General features: G+C 42.1%; 2 protein-coding genes across 2 annotated transcripts in view; one reads left to right on the top strand and one right to left on the bottom strand.

Annotated features, from left to right (window-relative positions):
* The window catches only part of LOC134464215 (signaling lymphocytic activation molecule-like), a 10,944-nt gene extending 4,504 nt beyond the window's left edge, over positions 1-6,440 (bottom strand). Inside the window, exons 1-5 of the mRNA XM_063217689.1 lie at positions 6,309-6,440; positions 2,463-2,762; positions 1,847-2,095; positions 1,545-1,658; positions 78-202 (exon numbers count right to left, since the gene is read on the bottom strand). Of these exons, the coding sequence (XP_063073759.1) occupies positions 78-202; positions 1,545-1,658; positions 1,847-2,095; positions 2,463-2,655 (681 nt within the window). The 5' untranslated portion in view covers positions 2,656-2,762; positions 6,309-6,440. The remainder of the gene's footprint in view (positions 1-77; positions 203-1,544; positions 1,659-1,846; positions 2,096-2,462; positions 2,763-6,308) is intronic.
* A 5,547-nt stretch (positions 6,441-11,987) lies between these two features.
* LOC134464214 (myosin light chain kinase, smooth muscle-like) overlaps positions 11,988-19,547 on the top strand; it is a 23,078-nt gene continuing 15,518 nt past the window's right edge. The window contains exon 1 of the mRNA XM_063217688.1: positions 11,988-12,036. Coding sequence (XP_063073758.1) covers positions 11,988-12,036 — 49 coding nt within the window. The remainder of the gene's footprint in view (positions 12,037-19,547) is intronic.

Raw genomic sequence — 19,547 nt, 5'->3', positions numbered from 1 at the left:
CCTCCATCCTCGCTTGTCACTTCTATGTCTCGCCCTTCACCCTGCCCAGTCTCAAATCTATTTTTCAATCTGAGTACTTGTCCGGCATTTGTGCCTCCAGGAAGAGGGATTGGACATGCTCTAGGTGGCGATTCTAGAAGTGGTCGTTTAGCGTCCTGCTTCTCTCCTGAAGGCCCAGTCTCAATTCCAGTGCACACGTTTCCTGTAATTTACAAAGATTAGTTTGAGTTACAGTCAGCTTTATTGACAATTTCTTCTTCAAATGTCCTAGACATATAAATTAAAATACAAATTCTTGCTCCATGCATAGATGAGACAACAAACACTGGAAAACATTTAACTGCATAGGCAAAACCGGTAACAATACATTCTAACCAATCATAAGTCAATACTGTAAGTTCAATAAATACACGATACTGAACCACTTAAGTATAAATAAATACATCAAATAAATTACTTGAATAAATGATTAATAATTCATAGCAAGCAGCAGTAAAAAAAGGGGCAGACAGTAATTATACATGCACAGCACAATCGAGCTATTACCTACATTGCATTTGGAAGACACTTTTTAACCAAATTCAACATTAGTAAATAAAAAGTGTACAGGAAAAACATAGAACAACAAGTGCAGATGCTAAGTAGGGTTACTTTTTAGAACAGGGTTAAGTTGAGTACACACACATACTGTATATACTGTGCACACCATTCCATAGAGTCTACCCCATGACTGGGGCAGCTCAAGTATTAGTGCAGTATATAGTCACGGAGGAGCAGAGTCTTTACTTGCTTCTTGAAGGGAAGGGTGAGAGAGGTGAGATATCACAGAGAGAGAGAGAGAGAGAGAGAGAGAGAGAGAGAGAGAGAGAGAGAGAGAGAGAGAGAGAGAGAGAGAGAGAGAGAGAGAGAGAGAGCTACCGCAATTAATCGGACTAATCTCTGAACTGGAGTTCTTGAGAAATCCAAGTACACGTGCAATGTAACAAACCAAATTATTGATTGACACACCTCATACTCAGGCTGGTGACTAATACTTGTGGGTTTTTAAGATTAGTAGGCTACAAAGCAAAATCAATTCCAACAAATTCTACCGATAACAAGAACACACAGTTTGCAAGTTGTTAAGAGAATTTGTTTATCTGTCAACACAGCAACCATTACTGACATTAATCACATCACATTGACGATAGCAAATTACCTCTAATGCAGACTAATAATAAATATACATTCAAGGCAAATCTATGCAAAGCCACCAGCAAAAATGAGCAGAGGTGCAGACATCTCTTCTCTCCCTCCAAAAAAGTATTTTGTCCTTGATAACTGGTAACTCGTGTTACTCCTAAATGTAAAGGTGAGTCCAGAAAGGCGAGTGGCTGGCTGGCCAATAGTGGAACTATGGCCTATATACGTACATGCCAGCCTACCATAGCTCGACAAACAGTTGCATTATCTGGCAAGTATAGTCTGATTTCCCAAACTCCAGTTCTGTTCAATTTCAGCTCGACTAAGGTGTATACATTGAACAATTATAAATGGAAATTTACCTTCTTGATTTCTCTTCTTCAAGTAGCACCAAATTCCAACAGCCAAAGCCAATAGGAGAACAAGAACAGCAGCAGTCGCAGCAAGCCCAATTACTGCTACTCTGGTTTTGGAATCTGGTTTTGAAAAGTAAAAAATAATTAATTTGGGTGTTTATATCTCTGTCTGTGTGTGTGTGTGTGTGTGTGTGTGTGTGTGTGTGTGTGTGTGTGTGTGTGTGTGTGTGTGTGTGTGTGTGTGTGTGTGTGTGTGTGTGTGTGTGTGTGTGTGTGTGAGTGACAGACAGAGACAGATGAGGACTCACCTCTTGTGCCAAAGCAGTCCCTGGCATGAAAGGACACACTGACGTGACCGACTGGGTTGGAGACGTTACAGGTGTAGACTGAGTCCTGGTTCTCATGACTGATCTGTGGTCCCGTCTGTCCGCTCATCCCTGCAGTCGGTAGTCCAGGCCCTGACCAGCTGTATGTCAGACTGTCACCTACTGCTGTGCAGTGTAGCGTTGTGCTGTCATCACTGGTTTCACAGTTGACATTTGCCTCTGTCACAGGATCTGGAAATGAAACAATGAGATTATAGTGGGCATGTAAAACATAGTTTATGACAACAATCCTTTTCACTTCCTGTTAGGTTCACTGTTGTTTATCTGAAAATAGTTAAGAAAAAGAAAAAAACATACTGTACAATAAATATCTCATTTAGGTTCTTGGACACATTCATTTCTAATGGCATATCCCATAGATTAATGTCTTTTAGCTGCCCCCAGTGGTCAAACTGAGTACCACTACTTCTTCAACCAAAGCTAATTCCATCGAGACAACAAAGCCTGGAAGTTTCGTACTTCCTTCTATATGTGTAATAATGTTATTCTTATCACACCCACTGTTGATAAAATGTTTCCAAAAATCACATTGTCTCACCAAGCACTTTTAGTTCACACGGGGTAAGTCTCAACACTCCAGCTATTTGGAATTCTCCTTCATACAATCCACTGTCTTCCTTTGCCAGGCGTATGATGGTCACATCTCCTGTTTTCGTGTTGAGTTTTGTCCGTCCTTTAAATCTTAAGAATTCTGTTGTTTCAGCACCAGCAGTCAGATCCCACTCCACCATCTTGTTGCCTTTGTGCTTCCACAAAATATCCTCAATAATTCCATCCACCCCTGGTTTTAATGACACTTCTCCATTAGTGGGGCCATAGACGGTATTTGCGGATGCAGCTGAAAAATACACAATGGAAAAATCAGGGTATAACATATGTATTGCAAGTTATGTCTCCAATCTGGGCCGTTCCAAGCTATTTGGGGACCCTCTTCAATCTATTGGGCAGGGGACACCTCAGGAGATATTCGATTGCAGTATCATTGCACTTTTCGGTAGCCAAGAGTTGCCAACTCCTTTGTGAAGAAATAAGGGACACCTCATTCATGCTGGGGATCTGGGGGTCCTCCCCCAGAAAATGTTGTATTTTTTAGAAGCAATTTCCTACATTTTAATAAGGAGGAATCTTACTTTTGTTTCCCTGTAAATACGGGACAATTCTATATTTCAAGTGTGGCATAGCCATGGATGGGATCCTGTTTTGCCGGGCTGCGTCTACACTCCCTCACTTCAACCACAAGAGGGGGATAGAGGACAACAGAAGTCTACACCAAAAGGATTGTGACGTAATGCAGACTGCAGCTCACTGTGCGCTTCAGCCTGACTGATGGGGATAAGACCCAAAACTTGTTGGGCTGAGGAGGAAAAGAGTTCATCCAAACTGCCATCTACCAATGAACTGAGTTGGGCTGAGACAAGCCTGAGTGTTCTGCCATATAAAATGAAACCTGCAGACCCCTCTTTCTTCTCTCTTCTTCTCTTATCATCTTCCTATATCTTTGCTCTCGAGTTTATTGTTTTGGGAGGTTTGTCTCCTTAGAAGTTAAGCTACTTGTTAGAGGACTCCCTCTATCAAGTCTAGGGCTGTAATTGATCAGAATTGGTAAATAAACGACCTATTCATTAATAGGCCAACTTGAATCACCTTTGCAGCAGCGATTTTATTCTCTTCACGTCAGACTGATTGGGCGACTGAGGAGAGGTGAGAACATCTCATTTTCACTCTTACATGTTTTCCCTGGCACAGGATTGATAAGAGATAAAGTAGGTTAATTGTCAAATAGCATTTGCTTGTTGTCTGTCAAAGGATTGCTCTGCCTGGTTGCTGGTTCCAATTTTAAAACAAGGAGTAAAACATTTGTTCAACTAAATTAAGTTGCCTGTCAAAGTCAGGTAAGCTACATTGGCCCATACAACAAGGTGACAAAGAATTTCACTTATATAAATAAAGGGTCTATTACCTGGTGTTCGAAAGTACTCTGTTCTGCACATATTGGACTAATACATTTTAGTTGCCAACCTGATTAATTGGATTTGGGGTGGATAAACGAGGGACGGCTAGTGGAAAAGATTCCCTTGTTGCTGAATCGGCCCGAACACATAACACAAGGAACGATTGACAACCCTACATTTCGGTTATTGAATTTAGAGAGCTGCTGCCACAGTTATCATTACCAAATTTGAATACATACTGTAAGTCATTACCAAGGGGTCATATACGGCATAGTCATCGCCAGGGGGGCAATTGCCTCGTTTGCTTTGATTGGTTGTGACAGGCCTGTCTCCACTAGGCCTACATAATGCCTTTAAACTGCTAAATACTCTAGTTTTGAACTCTACTCTGGGATTCTTCAGAAGGATTCAAGGCTTTGGGCACGTGACTTCCAGGTAAGATGCAAGATACCACTTATGTGTGGCGGCCCAATTTATTTGACACAGCTTTCTGTAGCAAGCAATTACATGCCAAAAAACTCTGTCATGGAGAGGAAGTATGTGATTGTGTGACTAGCCATGTCTAATGACCAAATCACTGAACAATTTGCCAATAGTCCACATTCAGAGAATAACAACCTCTAATGTTGGTTAATGTATTAGAGGCAGTTTACTAATTCACAGTGCAGTAGACATAGAAACATACTGTAGAGTAACACATAGCCTGGTTTAGTTTAGAAGTCAATACACACAGTTGTTCATTTTGTACAGCAGGCCTACAAATCATTACATTATTGCAGCGCTACAGTGGCCTGTATCTACACGAACCGTATGCAAACAACCGGCTTAACCAGTTTCCCCACCACAGAGTGTACAAAACAATGGAGAGATTTTGGAGATTTCGGTTTCCCTCTGACAACCTTTGCTCTACTGTACACTTGCGGTCTACATACATAGGGCAGTAATGGGTAAGCGGTTAAGGCGTCAGACTCAAAGCTCAAAGGTTTTCGGTTTGACTCCCCACCCGCCAGGTTGGTGGGGGCAGTAGGCTAATTAACCAACTCTCCCCCATCCTCCTCCATGACTGAGGTACCCCGAGCTTGGTACCATCCCGTCGCACTGCTCCCTTTCGGGCGCCATTTGGGACTTCCCCCTTGCACGGGTGAAGCATAAATGCAATTTCAGTGTCTGCAGTGTGTGCTTGTGTGCTGTGGAGTGCTGTCACAATGACAATGAGAGTTGCAGTTAGTTGCGAGAGAGAGAGAGAGAGAGAGAGCACAAGTGGAGGACGCAAGGTCGCATATTGGAATGCACACAGTATCTCACTGGGAGCACAACAGTCATGGCTACGATAATCGATTGTCTGCACAGCACATAGGTACAGTGGGGTCATCCCTATGTTCCCCGGGTCCTATGTTCCCCTCTTCCTATGTTCCCCACTGCTTCAAAGTAGACTGCTGCCACATGGCAAAGTGCTGGTTGCTGTTGCAACTGTGGCAGGTTAGGTTTAGGGATAGTTTTGGTCAGGGCACAAATTGAAAACTCAGAAACATACAATGCAGGGAACTTGGGACCTTTTTTTCAAAAAAGGGTTCTATGTTCCCCGCTGCTTCCTAGTAGACTGCTGCCAGGTTAGGTTTAGGGATAGTTTTGGTCAGGGCACAAATTTACAACTCAGAAACATTGCATTTCTGACAGGTTAGGTTTAGGGATGGTTTTGGGAAGGGCACAATTTGAAAACTTGGAAACATACAATGCGGGGAACATAGAACCCTTTTTTAGAAAAAGGGTCCTATGTTCCCCACTCCCATACAAAGACAGGGGAACATAGGACCCTGGGAACATAGGACCTGGGGAACATAGGTACGCTACGTACAGTACGTAAAATGTAAAATGATGTGTTTTGGACCAACACGTCAAGGACACAGCACCGTATCCAGTTACAGATTAAGATTAGGTCACAGATTAGGCCCACTAGGCTACATAAATGCATAGTCTACATAGCCTGGAAAAACCGAAACCGCTGTGGGAAAACGCCCATGACAGCTCGAGCAGCATCCGACGCCCTCTGCTTAGCTACCAAAGTCGCGAAATATTATCAAATATATCAAGGTTATTTAGAATCGTTTTTTAAATTGTGCTTACCGCATAAAATCACCAAAATAATACAGCATGGTGCTGTTTTTCCGGGATTCATGGAAGCCATGGAAAACCGTCTCCAGCAGACTGATTTCGAAAGTGAAAGTAAACTATCTATTGGCTGGAATGCCATGATTTACGTCGCTTACGTTGCTCCCCTCTGACTGGCTTTCATTTGACAGCGCGCACGACTTGTGTGTTGACCCCTGGTTTTATCACGTTTTGCAAGCGCAGAGGGTGCATTTGGTACTGGGTAGGGGGTTTGGGGCATCTTACTATATTAGACGATGTTTGGCACAAAGACCAAGACTCACGTGGTACTCCAACCGTCTGTTCCCTCGTCTGCGCCGTGCTGTTCACCGCACAGGTGAAGGTGCTGCCGTGACTCTCCTCCACTGTTGTGTTTTGCTGGTCACTCTGAAGCCTGATGTCAGACTGTCGAAAGAGGGGACTTCACCTGTGAGCTGCTGCCCCCTGCTGTCCAGCCACTGCAGCTGCGGCTCAGTGGACCATCCAATAGACTCGCACTGGAGATGCACTCAACCATCACCCAGACTCACTGCACTCACACTAGGAGGAGAGAGCACAGCTAGAACACACACACACACACACACACACACACACACACACACACACACACACACACACACACACACACACACACACACACACACACACACACACACACACACACACACACACACACACACACACACACACACACACACGTTAGAGCAGTGATTCTCAAGCCAAGTCATTCTCACCCAAGAAAATATTGAGCTCTCAGACCTTCATGACAACCAAGAATAATATCGCAGCGAAGGCTATTCACTACTGCCAGTCACCACAGGAAAGATTCATAATGTTAATGTACAACAAGCCTATTCCTAATGTTAGGAGTAGTTTTGACTCATAACAGCCACTGACATCCCTTATACATGAAATATGCAGAAAATATATGTTTGCAGAAAATGACAATATTTTCACTTGAAATTAAAAGGAAATGCCAGCAGCTTATAGAATGGAGCAAAATATTCATTTCACTCAAACACACATGTAAAATCTAAAAAACTTGATTTGCACACCACTCAGACTCACACACATATGTACACACACTCACACACTCTTACCCTCCACTTTGACGGTGACTGTAGCGTCACCATACCAGGTTTCTGCCCTCAGTATGCATCTGTATCTTCCAGCATCAGAGGGACTGAGGTTGGTGAGTGTGAGCGATGCGTCTCCTCTCCACAGAGCTTCTCTGGGCAGACTGGTGCGGCCGTGGTACTCTGGTACTGTGGCTGCAAGTCTGTATCATCATTGCAGTGGAAGTAATGGTGGATGAGCTTGTCCCCCTGCCTCCAGGCCACCTCATCATCCACTGCAATCTCTCCAGAACTCACCGAACACGGCAGACGCATATCACCACCAACCACACCCACCACTGGATCATCAGAACCGGTAACCTTAGGCCAAACACCTAGAGAGAGAGAGAGAGAGAGAGAGAGAGAGAAAGAGAGAGAGAGAGAGAGAGAGAGAGAGAGAGAGAGAGAGAGAGAGAGAGAGAGAGAGAGAGAGAGAGAGAGAAAGAGAGAGAGAGAGAGAGATCAGAGACAAAAAGCAGATAAAAGAGGAGGAACAGAGACTGAGACATGCTGTATGAATGAGCCTTCACACACACACACACACACACACACACACACACACACACACACACACACACACACACACACACACACACACACACACACACACACACACACACACACACACACACACACACACACACACACACACACACACAACCTAAGTGTTGCTCCCACTACTGTGATGAAGAGGATGAGATGAAGGATCATCAGGGAGACACCACCTGCAACACACACACACACACAGTTCCCATGACTAAATTAGCAAATCAACAACATCCTCATCCCTAAATAATCATCAATAATCAAACACCAAACATTATTTGAGGTTTCCTTGATGATTCCAGTTTGAAGACTCCCTGTCACCAGCCATAACACACATGGACACATGAAAATAAGGTCACATGCACACAAATATCTATAAGCTCGTTCGTGACGAAGCAGTAAGATTTTTGCTAGGTAGTGGGCATGCGCACTTTGCCAGTTTGATGCATTGTGAACTGGCAAAGTGCGCATGCCCACTGCCTAGCAAAAATCTTACTTCTTCTTCACGAACGAGTCTACTATCACATGGCCTATATACCTATATCGCCTGGCTCTACATGCACACAGCCTATAGCCTCATTCACACACGTCGCTGCTAGTTACTCGCTCAGCGAATGAAGTCAATGGAATGTCTATGTGTTCCAGCGAGACGAGGAGGCGAGTAAGCGAGTAGTGTACAAGCGATGCGATGTGGGCGGATCCCGAGTTGAAAGTAACCAATTGGAATGCGGAGTTTGGTACTTCTCGCCTGTGCATTGGCAGTTAAAGCCACAGTAACGTTTGTGTGTGTTGTGTGTAAGAGACAGACAGAGAGAGAGAGAGAGAGAGAGAGAGAGAGAGAGAGAGAGGTCAGTGGAAAAGCCCTTTTTAAAATACAATCCAAAAACCAAATACAATCATATGGGAGCCAGGCGACACTGCAATGAAAATGCAAAAGAAATATACACACACACACACACACAGACACCGACCGACACACACATGAAACACACATCGCTGTCTTCACTTCCTCCCAATCTCTCTGTGAAAGTTTTTAAGTAAAAACATGCCACACCCTCTCAATGGTGTATCTCTCCTACGCCACTGCTCTCTCTAGCAACATGTGAGCTGTTGTTCACCAGCCAGGGGCTTGGGGGCCCCAAGCGGCTGCCTGTCTATAGTGACAAGATGCACCTCCACCTCCACATTCCCCCCCAACACCCATCTACTACAGTCATCCACTGAAGGCACCCACACTTTCAGCCAGACCCTACACGACTTATCTCTCTCTTTCTCTTTCTCTTTCTCTTTCCATCTCTCTCCTCTCTCTCTTTCTCTCTTTTTCTGTCTCTCTCTACTTCAGTCTTGATCAGTGCTACGTCTTGTCTCTCTTGTCCTCCCCTGCTGCGCTCTATGCTGTGCTGTGCGTAAGTGAGAGAGCTCAGCTCTAACATGAAGGCCGCTTGGTTTGCCAACACCTATAGGCCCCACAGCGGCCTGACAAATGCACTCTCCAAGCTTCAACAGTCACACACACAGACACACACACACTCACACACGTACCTGGCTGTGGTCTTCACACCTCCTGGGCGATCCCCCCTGGGCGGTGGAGAGCAGGGTGGCCGTATAGTCCCATGGAAGCGTGTGTGTTTAGGGCATGCGAGGGTGAGGGGGAGGAATGGAAGGAGTAGGTAGGTAGGCGTCTTTCTCTCTACCTCTAACCGGCGCTGGCTGCTGCTGCAAGTGTGACGCAAGAAACCACCACACTTCCTCTCATCACTTCCTGACTTGATGCGACTAAGAGTGAGTGTGTGTGTGTGTGTGTGTGTGTGTGTGTGTGTGTGTGTGTGTGTGTGTGTGTGTGTGTGTGTGTGTGTGTGTGTGTGTGTGTGTGTGTGTGCGCGTGTGCGCATGCATGTGTGCATGCGTTCATATGTGTGTATGCATGTGTACGTGCGTGCATGCATCCATGTGCATGTACAATTGCTAAACTTCTGTCTTTTTCTTTACTCCGTCTTGTATTTGATGTGGAGCACTGTCTCGATCTCTTTTTATCCATCTCTGTTAGTTTGTTTATTTAAGTCAAAACTGGCTCGAGGCCTACATTTCATCATGGCAAAAAAAAGTAGGTGTAACTGGCATCAGATCACACATTCACTACCATACCATTTTCTTTGACTTCCTGCAATTGTAATGCTGCAACGATTTGCTTTTTACAGATAAAGCAATACATTTTGTTATGAAATATTGTGCCTTTATTTGACTGGAGAAATCTCTACAGCTTTTCATGGTAGCATTTTTGGTCTCATCACTTAAGAACATCAACAATAACATCAACAACAACAACACTAATGTGGTGGCGTTACATGCAACTGTTTCAGGGCATCCTGAAACTTCAAACTATCTCTTCTCTTTTGAGAAGTCTAGTAATGATTTAAAATGAACATTGACCTTATTGACATATTGCTGGTTGGACTCCCGACCGTGCTCTCCCCCATTCTCCTCCATGACAGATATTCCCTGAGCATGGTACCGTCCCACCGCACTGCTCCCTTGGGGCGCCATTGAGGGCTGCCCCCTTGCACTGGTGAGGCATACATGCATTTTCTTTGTGTGCAGTGTGCAGTGTACACTTGTGTGCTATCTATCTATCTATCCATCTATCCATCTATCCATCTATCTATCTATCTATCTATCTATCTATCTATCTATCTATCTATCTATCTATCTATCTATCTATCTATCTATCTATCTATCTATCTATCTATCTATCTATCTATCTATCTATCTATAATATTGGAACCCTCCAGTTATGTCGTGTGAGTGGCCTTAATCCAGAAAATTATATAGGGCCTACATGTAGGCTAGATGTGGTAGTTACTTTTTTTAACGTAAGGAGCACATTTGGAAGTTATTTGGAAATTATTATTATCATTATAATAATTTATAATGCGACTTTAAGTATCATGAATAGCGCTATATAAAACGTATGTATTATTATTACTACTAAAGCTGGGTGTGTGTTTGTGGTGGTGAAAACATTTGGGTGCACCTACATTTAAGGCTCACCAGTGGAAACAGTGCAAAAAGTTAGTCTAGAGCCCTGTTCTGCCTATAGCCTACTGTTGCAGAACATGTGACTGTAAATTATCACTGTCCAAAAATTACCATGGAAACCCCTCCAATGGCTCCAGTGGTCATGACAACAAAGACTCATTCACGCATGAGGCTGTGCGTGTATCTGCACTAAGTCCGTATTCACAACACTGCCAGGTTTCTCGATAAGACTTCCTGGGGCCTAACCGGTGGCCCCAAGAAGGATTAATATCTCACACTGGACCTTTCATGAGTAAGAAAATGGCGTCTTTGAAGAGGCACCTGAAGGCCCCTTTTTAACCACCTTAGCAAGGAAGCTGACAAGGGGGGGCAAAGGGGTCAGTTGTCCCGGGCCCAGGGAGAGATGGCGCCCAGAAATGGGTCCTCATGACATTGTATGTACAGTAGACTATTGGGTGGAGCGTCCTTTCATATTACTTTGTCCTGGACGCAGCGAAAGCTCTCAGTGGCCCTGCACCTGAGATCTTGGTGTTGTGAATTGCTGTGACCCAGCTCTATAGAGTACATGCCTAAAAGGGTAGAACTTAAAATAGAAGAGTCGGCTTCCTATTGGCTATAGGAAGTCTGTGAATTGAATATGACTATATTGAATGTGCTACTGTATTTCTTTCTCAAAAGACATGCCCTCCATCTGGTCGAGTGAGGCTGCACACATCTATGCAGACATTTGATGCATTTAGCTCCTTTTGTATAGAGAGACTGTATTCTGATGGACAGGATATACCATTTATCAGCCACAACCATACTAATAATAACACTCAAATCGGTCTGATATCTTCATTCCTTTTTTGTTCAACCATATACAGGTACAGTACACTGCATGCGTATTTTGGTTTATTGCTTTGTATAAAGATTTCACCTAGAAATGCATTCATGTTTTAATTAATTGCATTCTGCATTGTTTCTAAATATCTGACATTTTGTGTGAAAGTATGTTAATACCAAGACGTAATTCTTGAGTCATACAGAAATGTTTCCAAATGCTTGGAAAGGGTATATGACAATATTGCACGGCACAGTAGCATGCTCAAATGGAAATATCTGTTTACTGTAGGCTGGTGTATGTATTTGAAGACTGACGGTGTGTTAAACTAAATCAAGACACATTCAAGTGCTCTTTACTGTGAGGTACAGACAAGACAGTGTATAGGCCTATGTGGAATATTTTTTGCTTTTTTATAGTTTCAAAGACAGAGAGTTTCCATCATGAGTCAACAGAGGACCCAACTCCAGAAAGCCCAACTCCAGAATCAAGGTGAGAAAATAAATGGTTCGTGAAAAAGCCACACTCTCGTGTGGTAATTCTTGCAGTTTTAATCTACTGGGTTAGCATAATCGGCCTGATGGTGGGACTGGTTGTTTCATAGCAACCATCATCGTCATTACCCTGGTGATGCTGAGGAAGGAGCAGTACACCTCCATTCGTCATGCTAACCCAGTAGATTAAAACTGCAAGAATTATACCTGAGAGTGCGGCTTTTTTTTACTAAACATGAACTTTGCTGTTTGCTCGCACCCAAAGACCTTGTAAGAGTTGGGAGTTGAGCGCTCTTACTAAAAAAAGAGAAAATAAATGGTCAAATAATCCATTTCATTCATACATTTAATCATGCATTTTATGAACTGGACAGTGTGAGATGGTGAAAGGAAGCGAGAGAGAGATAGAGAGAGAGAGAGAGAGAGAGAGAGAGAGAGAGAGAGAGAGAAATGGGGAGTATCAGGAAATGATCTTGGGCTGGAATTGAAGCGAAGTTCCCTGGTGTAACAGTACATTGCCTCAGCCATTTCAGCCTCAGATGAGACCCACAGAAAAGATGCCCATTAGAAGGTCAAAGATCATTACAATTACAAACTGACAGACGTATGAGATGTAGATGTATTTCCAATGTTAAGTTGTTTATTGCTATCCACTAGAGGTGCACCGAAATGAAAATTTGTGGCCGAAACCAAAACCGAATAATAATTAATCTCTTGGCCGCATACAGAAACCAAAACCGAAATCGAATGTTACAAATCAGTCAAAAGTTATCAAAAGTAAGATTTTTCACTATTTTTATATATTACGGGTTACAATAAATCTGTTGACATGATTTTTAAAGAAAATAAATGTGTATTTGAAGTCTTCAAATGTTAGAGTAGAACTGAAATCAATTCAATTAATTTTCTATTTGGCCTCCGATTCGGCCACTCAGTTGAGTTACGGCCGAAAACCGAAAGTGTCTTTTTTGCGTTTTCGGCCGAATTTTTTCTGCGGCCGAATTTTCGGTGCACCTCTACTATCTACATATCCATGTTGCTCCTGCAAGTTTTCGGTCTGTGAGACCTTCATCATGCAGAGTGCATGTTATAAACAAATGAAAATGACACCAACATTATTAACCAACATGTAACAAGAATTATTATGTTCTGTTTGTTCTGTTTTTTTTCTATTTTTTTTACCACAAACCTTTTTTTGTCATGAGACATACTGGCTCATCTGTGTTGCTGTTTCCCTCATGACCACAAGGTGGCCTACTTTACTTACATGTAGGCCTAATGTTTGGCTTCTGCAGTGCCTTGTTTTCAGGAAAGAAGCCCTGGAGTTCAAAAGAATTTTAGAATTGGATTTTGCCAATGCATATCCCAATTCTATTTCTATTTGGCCAGTCTATTGACATAGATCAGATTTAAAGGTAGGAAATGTAGCACATCTTGCAAGTATTCATTATGACTCAACACTTTTCAATAGGCAGGTCTTCTCCTTGTCTGCCATTTTGAATGACAGTAATAACAATTTCCTGAAAAACTTGGTAAAACTAGAAAATGTTAATAAATGACACTGTATGAAATTAATGAAATGGTATACTCTACCCTTAAAGTAAGCATGTGATTGTTTAGACAAATCCTTCTGATAGGAAGTTTTCAGGATTACAGTACGATGTCACAAAGTGTCATAGGCTATTGGTAAAAGTTATTAAACTAGTCATATGTGGAGTTCATCAATGTTTAACCTACTCAAAGAGTGACATAAAATGGCTCTTTTCATTGGCAGACTCTTTTAACTGACATCTTATTTGAAGATAAACAGCCATTGTTTACGTGGATAAATAGGCTAAAGAATGTTTAAAATAGGGGTAAATACACACTGAAATGAATTTAGCAACTGTCATAGTACCTGGTGATTCATTCATAATAACAGCAGTTTAAATTATACCATTGTCAGAGAGGGATTACATTAGCCACACATTTTATTATACAAAATGTACTATATACACTCGCCTCCAAAAGAGTTGTCGCCTACCCATCTGTTTGGAATAACAGCTAATAACCTGACTTTCAATTAATCACTTGGCTTCAGAAGTCACTCATATGAAAGCTACAACCCTCTCGAATGAAAATGTATGTACAAAAATAAATTTCATGCACCAAAGAAAGATTGACCCTTTAATGAACACAGACAGGGCAGATTTTGACAAGACAAAAGTTTTGTCGCCTATCGAACATAATGTGAAAATGAGCAGATAAGTCACTTAAAAACACTTCAAATACACAGATCGGGTGTCATACTTAATCACTGATTCACTCACACCTCTCCTGGCCTTGTGTATGTTTAGGGTCATTGTAATCATGGAAAGCAACACAATGAAAATCAATGGAGTTCAATGAGAGATGGTGACATATTTGCTATTTGTAGAGCAATACATTTTTAACTTCATGATGTAATCAATGATAAAATCCCTCACACACCAGCAGCATGCATGCAGCTCCATATAACAGCTGTATCCCTCGCATGTTTGACTTTAGGCACCATGTATTTTTTCCAAATTCTTCACCTTTAACACCGAAGAAGTCTTTCCCACTGTCCTGTCTCAAAAAAGCCAGCCAAGAGTATGTCAGGCCTAATTCTGACAAAAATGAAGGCTAATGGGACTCATACTCTGAAGTCAAGATCCCAAGATCAACCATTTTAGAACTGATAGCATCAAATCTATATGGTGTTGGAGATGAGGAGTATGAAAAAAGAGAAATGGTGTATAAAGTGAAACATGGTACAGATACAGCTCTTATGAGGAGCTGCATGCATGCTGCAGGTGTTTGAGGGCTTTTATCATTGATTAAATCATGAAGTTAAACATGTATTGCTCTACGAATAGCGAATATGTCACCATCTCTCATTGAACTCCATTGATTTTCATTGTGTTGCTTTCCATGATTACAATGACCCTAAACATACACCTAAGGCCAAAGTCTATTTTCTGGAGAGGTGAGAGTGATTCAGTGATTAAGTATGACACCCAATCTGCGTATTTGAAGTGTTTTGAAGTGACTTATCTGCTCATTTTCACATTATGTTCGATAGGCGACAAAACTTTTGTCTTGTGAAAATCTGCCCTGTCTGTGTTCAATAAAGGGTCAATCTTTCTTTGGTGCATGACATTTATTTTTGTACATACATTTTCATTCGGGAGGGTTGTAGCTTTCATATGAGTGACTTCTGAAGCCAAGTGATTAATTGAAAGTCAGGTTATTAGCTGTTATTCCAAACAGATGGATAGGCGACAATGTATGTATGGCGGCATATGGAACTTCTGACTGCCTTACTAGGCAATATAAGGATTATTATCACACGCTTTTAATCGGCAAGCTTTTATAGATGATCATGTAAATCATCAAGTTTTTCTAGATGGTCATTGTGAAAAAAAGGGCACTTTTGTCCAGTAGAGCAAAGGGACAGGTGCTTTAGCACCACCTATGCATACAGTGTTAACTCAACACTGGAGAAACTAAATTATGAGTGCCACATTCAAGTGTTAGGTTACGTAACACCAAACGATTTCCAGTGTGCTGTATGCTCCTGGTGCACTGCTTACACTACGCCTACTGGCCTTGTCCCACTGTCTGCTCCTGTTGTATCCCTGCACAAAGCCACCAGCACGCTGCTGGAAGAAAGCCGTAGTTGGACAGCGCACCTCTCCTCAGTCGTGCAGGCATGGCTGTATCGGAGTGGAGTGGAGTGGAGTGGAGTGGAGGTGTACAGTACAGTGGTGGATTGTGGGAAGAGGCTTGATTGATCTCGGGGTCCGGGGCCTTGGCTTGGACTTATATGGCTGTTGTGTCAAAGGAGGGGGTGTGGGGGGTAGGGGGTGTGGGTGTGTGTGGGGGCGACCACACAGCAGGTTTTATAAACACAACACTGTCCCTCCAGCAGCCACCTCCGCCAGCCCCGCTCTGGGGAATCCACTCTGCTCTGCGCACGCACACGCACACGCACGCACGCACGCACGCACGCACGCACGCACGCACGCACGCACGCACGCACGCACGCACGCACGCACGCACGCACGCACGCACGCACACACAGAGGGGGGACTGCAGGCCCTATGTTCTGTGGAACATTACAGATAAACACACACAGAGACACACACACACGCACACACACACACACACACACACACACACACACACACACACACACACACACACACACACACACACACACACACACACACACACACACACACACACACACACACACACACACACACACGCACACACACACACACACACACACACACAGACACACACATACACACACACAACCTCAGTAGTCGTGTGCGGGCAATGTACAAGACATGTCTAAATGTGGATGTGCTTTGTTTGCATATATTCGGACTCCCCCTCACTCGTCATGGAATATGCTGTGTAGAACATAATAGCTCAGTCAATATCAACCAATGAAATGGGTGTGCTTTAAAAAGTTGGCCTATCCCCCATTATTACTAAAGTAAACGCTAGGCTTAGCGTCTTTTCCTTAGCGGAGACTATCTGTTTCACCATTTACTCCAGTGGTTCTTAACCTTTTTTACTTAACGCACCCCCTTTCCTGTGCCGAAGACAAGCCGCGCACCGCCAACACAAACTTCTGCACGTGTATTTGCACTAAAAATTGTTTCAAGTGATTAATTACAATGATTCTTGCTTGAGACATTAATCAATACCTTAATGACTTAAAATGGGGTCCATAACATGTTCTAATTTGGTCATAATTTGACCTAACTATAGTGTTTGTGTTGAGGTTGTGACCAAAATTATGCTTGCATACAAAATTCTGCGCACCCCCTGGAATCTCTGGCGCACCCCCAGGGGGTGCCCGCACCCCGAGTTAAGAACCACTGATTTACTCCATTGTACCTAATGAGATAGATAGACTGTGTTGTTACTGAAAAACACTGAAAACCTAACAAGGACCCACCACAACATCCAACCAGTGCAGAGTTAACTGATCGTAAGACTAGTACATGGGTCTACTGGTTACTCAGATAAGTTACTTGTGTTGGAAGGAAACTGTGTTTCTTTTTTTAATTTACTTTTACTTTTACTTTTGACACCTCTGCCAGACGGTTATGAAGATTATGGTGGTGAACCAAAGAGAAGGGTGTTTTAAAAGGCGGTCCCCCATTATAAATTGTTTTAATACTGTAGAATAGATATTAAACTATATATACAGAAGATGCCTTTTCCTTACAGCGTGACAGTGAGACTACAGTATCTCTCAAAAAAAAGAATGCACCCAAAATGGAGAATTTATTTGTTTGTACATTCCCATTTTCCATTTAGATTTGTTCTGTAATGGTTGATGGAATCAAATTGGGTCCCCCGGTGTAACAGTAGTGCCTTATTCGTTTGAGCCACAGCCAAGCCCTTTAAATAGTAATGTAATTTGATATTCAATACGATTATACTTTATTGTCAGTTTTCACTGAAATTCATTTTGCGTACCTGAGCAACACTCACACTTTAAGACAGGACATACACATAACATCACATCACAAGACTTTTGCACAACTGACACAAAACAGAGGACACAGGCCTATATACAGACATACCTGTACATAAATACATACATTACATACACAACCTACATAACTTGAAGATATTTCCATCGTGGAGTGATACCACTATGCAGTCTTACGACTGATTTAGCAAAAGAATTGATTGATGTATGAAGGCATGTTTAAGTCTGTTGCGGTAATGTGAATTAATGCATTGTAAAGGAAAATCCAGTAAGGTCTGCGCCTATACTTTTGACCCTTGTATTGCTTGGTGCATCCGCTCCCAAAAAGTAGTGATGATCACTTAAGGTAATGAAAAAAGGAGGCGCACACCACAAGGATTTTGTGGAAAAATGTATATTGTTGCCAAAAAGTTACAAAAGAAGTGAGGCAACAACTAGAGCTACAGACCTTTTGGACCTAGTCCATTTTCAATGTCTCCAGTAGGGTCTTTTCGGCTAAGATATACATTTTTCCACACATTCATATTCAAAACACCCAAGAGCCTTGATCCCTGAGGACTGTCATCCCACCGGCAAATGGCTTGTATGCCAGATTACCAGGCCAGCTCACTTTTGTCTGTATCTGTGGCCTAATAGGAGGTGGTCTTAACCCTATACTGCACACATTATTATCCCATCATGGAAAAAAATCTAACTGTGGTTTTTGTCACATAAAATGAACTTCTTAAGACATTTTTGCATTTTTTTTCAAAAAAAAGTTTTTTGGGGGGGGTTGTTGCCATATGGCAACATTGTGCAGTTACGGAAAGGATCCAGTGTACATTTTCCCTCCAAGACCAAACAAGGGTCATACAACATTATGGATTATTTTATAGAAATATAATTGTTTTTATCTCAGAAAAACATTGAAAGTTTACCCACAAGTTCAAGGGAGTTATTTAACACATTTTTGCCACTGAGAGAACAAGTGAATACTGTTTATTATATCCCCGAAAAACAGTATTTCAGTGGTATTACTTTGACCAACCACCAATGAATATATTAGGTATTAACACAATATCTGTGCATAGATTTGCACAAAAATGTGTATGGTAACTGTCTATAATATGTATATGAACTGATTTAATTTTGGAAGCCAACACTTTCAAGATGGCCGACATTCAAGATGGCCGATTTGTGGGCCAGGCATCTTTCTACATCACCGACAGTTTATTTGTCATAACTTTTGAATGGATGCTTGGATTTACACTAAACATTGTGTGATAACACTCTATAATGAGTAAATAAGCCATGTAAAATTGTGAGGCCAGTGCTTTCAAGATAGCTGAATTTCAAGATGGCTGACTTTGAAGTTGGCAATCTTTCGAGACGGCCTACCTTTTGTTTACGCCACAACTTTTCAATGGGTGCTTGGATTTGCAGTAAATCTTGTGTGTTAATAATATAATTGGTTTATGAGATGTTTGAAATGTCGAGATTATGCTTTTAAAATGGCTGACTTTCAAAATGGTTGACTTTGTACAATAATTTTTGATCAGGTTGACAGATTTGCACAAATGTTGTGTGCTAATTAGCCTAAATATAACAGACACATGAAGTCAAAACATTTTGGAGGCTTCAAATGGTCAAGATGACAGTAGCTTTATGCTCTAATCTATGGTTTGGGGATTTTTGTGGTATACCTCTGGCAGTCTGGGGAGGCTGCATAGGCCTTGTTCGCTTTTCTGCATGTACTCAGAGTGAAAGCTCATAAAACAGTTCTGTACACCTATTATAACATTTTTAATGTTCATTACAGACTGCCATTTACACTAATCATAAATATTATCAGTTATCAATCATTCAATCAATAAATCAATAAATAAATCAATTAATCAATCAATTAGAATTGGGTATTTGTATCAATACACTTTCCCTATTGACCGTCTTGTTCCATTACTGCACAATGTTGCCGTATGGCAACATACCTATTTTTCAACATAAAATGGAAA

This window comes from Engraulis encrasicolus, chromosome 15 (genome assembly GCF_034702125.1).
Source record: "Engraulis encrasicolus isolate BLACKSEA-1 chromosome 15, IST_EnEncr_1.0, whole genome shotgun sequence".
In the NCBI taxonomy this organism is placed as follows: domain Eukaryota; kingdom Metazoa; phylum Chordata; class Actinopteri; order Clupeiformes; family Engraulidae; genus Engraulis; species Engraulis encrasicolus.
This window is presented reverse-complemented; position numbering and strand designations above follow the sequence as displayed.